Here is a 9110-nt window from a genome sequence, read left to right on the forward strand (position 1 = left end):
GTTGGAGAAACACTGACTGTTCAGTAGTAAAGAGCGTGTTTAAAAAGGGTGTAAGTATTGCAGTGTTTACAGTGTGTTAGATGGAGGAGTTGTACAGGGAGATGGCCACGGGCAGGAATGATTTCCTGTGTCGTTCAGTGCTGCTTTTCTCACTGACCATGCTCCTGTGAGTAGCCAGCATGTCATGGAGTGGGTGGGAGGTATTATCCAACATTGTCTTTATCTTGGACAACATCTGCCTCTCAGACACCAATCTAAGGGAGTCCAGCTCCATCCCCACAACATTACTGGCCTCAACCTGGTGTCCCAGCATGCAACAGCATAGAAGATAGCACTGACCACAACAGAGATACAACAAGATAAGTGTTTTTAGGAGTTATGATAACAGGGACAATTTAGACATGTGTGACAATACTGAATATGTCACATGACACACCTTAGACATCATGTGATCCACTCTCACTCTGCACTTTCATTCATGACTTCAACATATTGAAATGAGCTTTGAAGGAACATTCAGTGAAGTAAAGTTTCCATCACAGGATTCATGTGAGCACCAGATGAACTTTACAAAGAATCAGTGGATTAATCTTCTGTTTTAGATCAACTTTTATCACTTTTTTCACTTCTCACTCATTAACATCTCATATGATTTCAGATCCCTGCTGTCCCCCACCTGCCCTGTAGGTGGCCTAAATTTGTTTCCAGTGTAAAAAACAAATTAAACAAACAAACAACAACAACGAACAAAATGAAAAGACCTGAAATCACTTCAATCTGATGTTTAATGAAAACAGTTCAAAGTCAGCAGGAAAAATGTTCAAATCGGAAATTTCTCTGATTGTTGAAAAGTTATTTTTTGATTTTTGATGCCAGCAACATGTTTCAAATATTTGGCTCAGGGCTAACAAAAGGCTGCATCCTCATTGGCCGACCTGCCCATGAACCTTTAATGTAACCCAGACACTACCATATGCATGTTTGGATATTAACCCACATAGCAGACAGGTCTGGCCTGGATCTGGTGTCAAGCCAGCACTGCTGGCTGACTTCTGGCATGGTAAGTGGTATGTCATCCAGATATAGGCCAGACCTGGCATAGATGGCACTGTTTATGTGATGGCATGCCACATCTGGCCCGATTGTGGTTTGGTTTATGTGGCCAAGGCTGATAGAAAAAAGGTCTGGACCTGGCACTTCTGACTGACTGGTGTCATGGCAGAGTGTATGTCAACCAGATGCGGGCCACGTCTGGCAATGATGGCACTATTTATGTTCCTATTTTCCTATTTTATTTAGATGTGCCAGATGTGTACCAAATGCCATGTTGCAATACCATATTGCTTTTTTGAGAAGAGATTTATTACCAGATATAAACCAGAGTGGATCCACTCACAGCTCGTGGCGTATCATTGGTGTTTTGTGTATTTGATAGTGACAGAGATTTGAAATTTAATGAATTGCTTCTTCATCCATGCGGCCTGGCATAAAAGGTAGGTTTCCATCTCTATGGGAACATTTTGACATGATCACTCCCAACAAAACTGTCAGTGATGTTACTTATGTTTTATGTTTGCAATGTGATGTACTGTAATAATAAGCGATGATGAATAAGGAAGATGTGTTTGGTGATAATCTATGACAGATGTATTACATTTTAGCAAAATTCAATCTGTGATCAACAAATATTTATATATTGTGAGACTAACAAGACAAATACATGTACAGAAAATATATTAAATAGCTGTTTATCATTTCCTCAACCTGCATTTTATAGTTATATAGTTTTATAGTTATCTCTGTGTTGCAGCGCCACTCTGTGGAATGAGATGGACTTTATTTAAAGCTTACTTTAGATCTCAGAGGTTGATATTGGACTGCAACAGGAAATTAAATCGTCTATAAAATATGTTCATGTGATTAAACTAAGACTTCTCCGATTGCCTAATCATATTTGACTCAGAGTTTTGTTTCTGTGTTGTTTTTTCGGTCACCATCAGCTTACAGTGAACCAGATCAAAAGTAGACACAAGCACCAACATGTGTGTTTGTCCCACAAAATAAGAGAGCAAAACACACACACACAGTGTGTGTGTGTTTTGCCATAAGGTCATGTATTCACTGTCTTACCATTAGTGGTAGTTGAATATGGTACTTGCAAATGAATCCAACCATAGAGGTGCCGGGCTCTTTATTATAAATTAAAATGCTTAAATACATATTAGTACATAGATGTGTGCTTGTGTCTCACAGTGTTGTATGCATGTCTAACATCTCATTTTAAACTAGAAGAACTGCTGCTGCTCCCATCATCAGGCACTTCCCCCCTCAGCAGTCTCCACCTTTGCTGCTGTATTTTGCTGTAATGCTCACATTTAGAGGCGATCAAGTCAGACAAAGCAGAGTGCTGCACTACCCAATAAGGAGTCAATCTTCTTGATCAGTGTTTATATCACTGGCAGCACTAGCTGCCATGTTTTTGGTTTTGCCATTCAATAAATTTTTTTTTTCTCCTAAAGGTGTCCTGAGGAGTTTGGGAAGAAAAGCTACTTTTTATGGTTTTTAGATTACCATGACTTGTATGACTGACAACCTACACAGACATATTTCTCCTAAAGCCTTTTGTCTTTGTGGCTTTTGAGTGTTTTTTTTTTTTTTTTTTCAATTATTGTATGGTGTGAGCTAGTCATTCATTCACAAATCGACTGCTGATAATATTGTGATCAGTTTACAGAAACATATTCTATTTTATAAATCATATACTTGCTGGTCCTGTGAGCAACACAAAACTCTGAAAAATATATATTATGAGCTCAGACAGGCCTAAATCTTGATTTTTAAAAGGTAAAAAACAAATAAAACTGAGTGGTTCAAAAGTGCTGAGCATTTTAAATTTCTGAAACCAACTGTTATTTTACACTCTGTGCACAATGACAGCTAAAACAAACCCCGTAATGAGCGGAGAGGACAAATGATTTAATCTGAAGCTCAGCCATCAAAGAGTCATTGTTGAACTTCTTTCTCAAACACTAAAGTCAGGCTCCATTTCTTTCTGTATATTTGAGAGTAAAAATAAGTTTGATGGTGAAATGACTCATCACAGTTCTCACCACAAACTCAAGTTTGATTTAACAGAGGGGTCTTTGTTTTTATCACGCGTTCATTCAAACAGAGCACAGTGTCAGAGGTCAGGGATTAAAGGTTTGAAGGAGGAGAGTGAGGAAAGGGTCAGGATTAAGCTTAAAAGTGGCATGGAGACTACTTCAGCTAGGCAGAGCAGGAACATGTATAAACCTGCAAACGAATTTAGCTTGAATGCTAATGTTAATGTCCCTTAGTGAGGTTTTCCAAGTGATTACTGTCCTTTGAGCGCCTGAATAGGAACTGAGAGGGAAGTTATCTGTAAAACACGAGAACATGGTGCCTCACACTTTCTTTGATCATTCTTTTGAAATATCTAAAAATGATATAGTATGTTTTTTTAACTGTTTAATCCTTAATGTGTTTTGATGAAAATAAGTCACCGTTTCCACTGGATTCATGACGAAAAGGCAAGACAGTTATACTGGGTAAACATTTACACAGAAGGACTGTTGCTTATGAGAATGGCATGTCTTTGTAGTGTTTGTAGGTTGTCATTGATGCCATCATTCAAATTTCAGTGTCAATGACCTGGAGTAACCCTCTTTTGAGGTGAGGCCATACCTCTCAGCCAATCAGAGTGTGAATCAGAAACCCAGCCTCCACTTCCTCAGTCAGGTTCTCTGGCTCTTTTTTCATTCAGTGTTTTATGCCTTGGCTTTATTTATTCTGGTTGTCTGGTTTCTTAATCCCTGGTGCATTAACTAAAATGAGCCTTGTTCTGATATAAAAATATGAATATATATATTTGCACTAATCTAATAATAATAATAATGATAATATTAAACTTGCAATGACACAGATATGAATTCAAATTAAATTCAGACACTTTATGAGCACAAAAACAGAAAAGTTGGAGATTGATTTTCTTTAATTTATAGGCTTTATTATATAGGTTTATATATAACAACAATAACAGTCATATCAAGGCATGTGATTTTTGTGGTATAAAAACACTTGTGGAGTAAAAACAGGGACGTGAAGGGGGAGAGCTTGGGTAGAAATAGCATCAACAGATCAGATCAGGAGGCTCATGAGTACAGAAAACAAATCCCAGTCATCTTCATCATTGCTAAGATTACATTCAAAGTGGACATTTGCAGGAGAGGGAATGGGAATATACTGGGCCAAAGATGCTGAATATGGAGCTGCCAGACAGGAGGAAAAGACCTCAGAGAAGATTCATGGATGTAGTGAAGGAGGATGTGCAGAGGGGTGGTGTTCCAGAGGAGGATGCTGGAGACAGAGTGAAATGGAGGTAGGTGATCCGCTGTGGTGAACGGGAGCAGCTTAAAGAAGAAGGAGATGCTGATGTGCTCTTTAACAGTGCAGGTAGTGATTAGAATACATAAATAAATAATAGCTTCATACAATAAACTTTGAATACTCTGAATTTGAACTATTTAAACCATAAGTACAGCTCCACCGCACAGAATTCTTTTTATAATATGAGGATTTCCAGCTGGTGTTCATGAAGCTCATCGAGTAGACAGTGAAGAGCACAGCTTTCACTTTGGACCGTTTTTCAGATATTTTACAAATAATGCTGTTATGGAATGTTCAAACTTTAAACCTGAAAATGTTCGCTGGACAGATCGTTGATGTTTTGCACCAAAGAAAAAAAGAAAAGTTAAGCAATTATTTAAATTTTCTTTTGGGATGAATAAATCTTTAGTTTAAGTTCTTTAGCGTGCCTTAAAGGACAGGTTCAAGTCTTTCACAAAGATAATGAACACCAAATACACAATGTGATGGATAATTTCAGTCAACACTGAGAGGTTGAAACACCATTAAGGTGTAAAAAACTCTCAGGCATTTCAAACATGCTACAATTTATTACGATCATTTCTCTGTTGCCGTCTTCTGTACATCAAAAAAACAACAAGAGCAGTACAAAGAAGCACAGCAGAAACTGACAGACCAACTTTCAGTCCAACAGATCCATCCTCCTCTCCATCCTTCTTCCCTCCATCCTTCTCCCCTTCATCCTCCTTCCCTCCATCCTCTGTTTGTCCTCCTGTGTGACCTGCAGGTGAGAAACAGGTGTGAGGTGTCAGCTGTCAGGTAGGTGATGAGTGAAGAACAGAACAGAATCCATTTCCTCTTCAAACTGCTGTCAGACATTATCTACTGCACTCTGATCACATCACTCAGACCAGCTGCTTTCTACAAAGTCTCATCAACAACATCTTTAGAAACAAACATCAACAACCAGGAAGCAGCTTCACCTCTGATCACACACACACTCAACTCTACTCACTCACCTGGAGGATCAACAACACTCAGAGTGATGATGCTGATGGGGGGAGTCTTCAGATGAGCTCTCTTCCTGCGGCTTGTTCTTCTCTGAACAACACGACATTCGTATGTTCCAGTGTCATTAATCGTCACATCCTTCAGAATCAAAGAAACGTCTCCATCCTTCATCTGTCTGTCCTGCAGATCCACCCGGTTCTTAAAAGATGGATGCTGGTCCTCAGGATCAAACTGCCCATCCCGGTAGGAAAGGACATAATCATCTTCCAGGTCAGCTCTGCTCCACTCTACAACTATGATGGGAATGTCCTTATCTGGAGCTCGACATGGCAGAGTGACATTCCCTCCAGACTCAGCTGGGATGACTTTCTGGTCTGAAAGCGGGAACACCATACAAGCAGAGAGGTTAAAGGGGTCAAGTGTTCACTTCTACAGCAGAAAATCACAGTGAGGATCAGAGAGAGAGAGAGAGAGCACTAGTCTCTGGTTTATAGTGGTTGAATCCTTTAAACCTGACCATCAGACCTGATGCTGACCAAAATCTCATATACTAAGTACAGAACACAGATGAATGAAACTGAGCTCCAAAATAGCTCCTAAAGTCTGCAGTAAAACTAATGTAAAAAATACATAATTCAGGCCAAACGAAGTAGCTTCATGAACCTTAATGACTTTTTTAGTATGCACTCTAGATATAAGAGTGTGTAAAAACAATACAGACAGGAAAGTGTTACAAAGTTTCCTGTCTTTAAACACCTTTGTGAAAATGTCTTAGAAATATATATTTTTAAAAAAGGTATTACCTTTGTTTTCAGCTGTTGCGCGTGAAAAGAGTTGATAAGCACACAGCAGGAAAATCCACACTTGAAATGATCTTCGAGTCATTGTGTGAATGGATTAAAAGCCTCTTGAGGAGTCTTTGTAATGCTGATGCAAGGAGGTAGAAGTGAGAGTGCGACTCTATGTTTTGATACTGTAACGTTATTAAAGTTCACACACGGGGATCATCAGATGATGTCCTGATTGGTCAAGCCCCATTTGCCGAAAGCTGCTGATGTTAGTGGGCGTGGCTTACATTTTTTGTACGTGTGGTGGGTTTGTGTGTGATACACTGTGGGTCCCGGGTTGCATCACACACGTTCACGTTTTATCGCTTGTCTGGACGTCGAGTAAACACCGGCGGTGCACGCGCGGAAATAGCGGAAGTAGGAAATTGATGAAGAGTGCGGCTAGGCTAAAGAATACAGCCACTCCACACCAATGACTGTGGGAAACACACACACAGGATCACAGGTAAACTCGAAGGACTGGAGCTGCTGATCGCTGATCGAACAACTTTATCCTGAGCTGCAGTGGTTTAGTAGAAACCTGCTAATCCCAGACACCACCGTAGAGCTAACAGACAGGGCTAGCTACCGACAGGACAGTAGTTTAGAGGAGTTGGTTATGCTACCGTCTATCCTCGACACAGCCAGGAGTGTACCAGCCGCTGGATCGTAGCCAAACATGGATCCCAAGGCTCTGGTAGTTGTAATGGTCAGTACCACCCGTTGCTAATGCTATCACCGAGTCGTTGAATCAGCACGCAGCCGTCATAAACAATCAGCTTCTAAGCATGACTTGGACCAGGTGTCATCAGTGACGGTGAAGGGCCAGCACTGGACCAGACACAGTTTGATAGGTAGATTTGACAACGTTTTAATGATCAAATACGTGACGCTCTGGCGTGCCAGGAGAACAATGCACAGACAGCTGGGCACAGTGCAAATGTGCACTAAATGTTCATATTCTTATAACGACAATGCAGGAAATGTTGGTATTAAGCAAAATCGATACCTCATTTAAAACACCAAATAAATTTACAGTAAATGTGGACAGAGAGATTGTATGTTCATTTCCTTTGAAAAAATAAGCTAAAATAATGTAAATACAGGGTTCAATTACCCAGGTTATTATGCTATGCAGACCAAACGGCACCTTATTTTTTATGACTCACGTATCACTCTCACGTCTGGTGTGAGGGACACGAGCACCCCTCTGATACAATTGCGGTCAAATCAGATTTGGTGTATTCAAGAGTGCCGCCTGTTGGTCAGAGAGTGACATTGCATGTAGCGGGACGGGAGGGACATTTAAGGTAGAATAACGAGGAACCAATTTTGCTCATTATACGGGATGTCCCGGCTTAAACAGGACAGTTGGCAACTCTAACAGACAGTGACAGGATCCACAGGGATGCAGAAAACATGATTCCAAGGCTCAGGTGCAGCCACATGGCCTGCTGCTGATTTATTATGTGAAATGAGGAGCTGCACAACAGTTTAGATTGTCAGATCAATGTTTTCAAAGTGGAAAAAAGTAGTTGGAAATATTTTTTTTTTTAGCAAATAATTTTACATCACATTACCACAGGGGTGAAAAAACGCTGACAGTCAAAAGCATTAGGAAGAGAGAGAAAAAACACATGAGATCATCAGCAGAAAAGTTCAGTTTCTTAATTCAAAGTCTGAAAATCTTTTAAAATCAATAATGAAATGATGGAGCTAGCCAGTTTAAATGAAAATGATTTAAATAAACAAGTCTGACTCCATCAGTACATTCATTCATGCAGACTGTGTGAACATGTGGATCTTTAGTGTGTTTAATTAGCAACAGGAAAACATGGAAGAGCTGAGTTTGTGTCTCACAAACAAATTTTTCCTTTGTTATAAGCCTGGTGTAAAAAAAAAACTAAAAAAAAACTGTGATGCGTTCACTGACATGTCCTCATGCTTTGCTGTATATAAAGAGAACAGAGAGGCTCTGCTTTGTGCTGATATTCTCCTCCTGTGTGTTTGTGTGTGCAGAGTTTCTACCAGAGCCAAATGTCATCGACTCCTCACTGAAGTCGTCCACCAGTCCAACTACTGGAATCCAGCTGCTGCTCTCTAACTGGTCCACGCAGCAGCTCAGACCTGACACATTCACTGTAAACACACTGGTTTATATTCTGTTTGTTCTCCTCATGAAGTTCAGTACAAGCAGAGCTGAGAGTTGTCTGCTTATCAAACAACTACACATCTTATAGGAACAGGTTTTATGGACAGAAATCTAAAATCTGTGAATCTGAAGCTCAGGAACCGATTTTCCTACATCTACAGGATGGATCATAAATGACAGTAAGATATTATTTTTAACCTCTGCTTCACGACTGAAGTGTTCAGCAGCAAGTTTCCATAAAGAGCAAAGTCAAAAGTGTGAGTCAAATTCGTAAAGCGAGTCAGAACAGACACCATGTTTAAGAAAAACTTGAATGTGCTCATTTAAAGTTTAGAAAAGAATTAAGTACTTTTAATGAATGCAATGCCTGTAGGCTCTTAAAACTGTCTGTTTCACTGTGCAATGTAATAAAACAAAGAAATTAACATGATTTAAGTTTTTTTCATGTGAAGCAGCAGTACAGGACATTTGTAATCATGTGGTTATGTGGATTTGTTACACAGATTAGTATCATACAAATCCACATTTCAAGGTCAAACTGTTATTTTAATAAATGCAAATCATTCTTTTGATGTAAACGAAATTCTTTGCAGCACTAATAAACTTCCTTTATGTACAATGTGTTTGGTTTTCTCACATGAACTCCTGTGATGCATTTTCCTGACATTAAGCTGACATTAAACACCTCAAAAACACTTCTCTTTTAACATTCATTATTTTATTAGTAATTACTA

General features: G+C 39.5%; 1 protein-coding gene across 1 annotated transcript; it reads right to left on the minus strand.

The window, feature by feature from the left end:
- Positions 1-76: 76 nt before the first annotated feature.
- LOC134646992 (uncharacterized) lies at positions 77-6282 on the minus strand. The gene is made up of 4 exons (XM_065470025.1): positions 6201-6282; positions 5406-5771; positions 5067-5167; positions 77-298 (listed from the first exon to the last, which is right to left on the minus strand). Exons 1-4 carry the CDS (start codon positions 6280-6282, stop codon positions 77-79), a joined length of 771 nt encoding a protein of 256 aa, XP_065326097.1.
- Between the last annotated feature and the right edge of the window lie 2828 nt (positions 6283-9110).

This window comes from Pelmatolapia mariae, linkage group LG3_W, assembly GCF_036321145.2.
Source record: "Pelmatolapia mariae isolate MD_Pm_ZW linkage group LG3_W, Pm_UMD_F_2, whole genome shotgun sequence".
In the NCBI taxonomy this organism is placed as follows: domain Eukaryota; kingdom Metazoa; phylum Chordata; class Actinopteri; order Cichliformes; family Cichlidae; genus Pelmatolapia; species Pelmatolapia mariae.

Bases quoted from the DNA above. Each gene is read 5' to 3' on its own strand.
- LOC134646992 (XM_065470025.1), bottom strand. From the start codon at position 6,282: ATGACTCGAAGATCATTTCAAGTGTGGATTTTCCTGCTGTGTGCTTAT. The intron at 5,772-6,200 runs GTAATACCTTTT...TCCCGCTTTCAG, and splicing joins CGCAACAGCTGAAAACAAAG to ACCAGAAAGTCATCCCAGCT. The intron at 299-5,066 runs GTTGGTCTGTCA...CTGGGACACCAG, and splicing joins ATGGATCTGTTGGACTGAAA to GTTGAGGCCAGTAATGTTGT.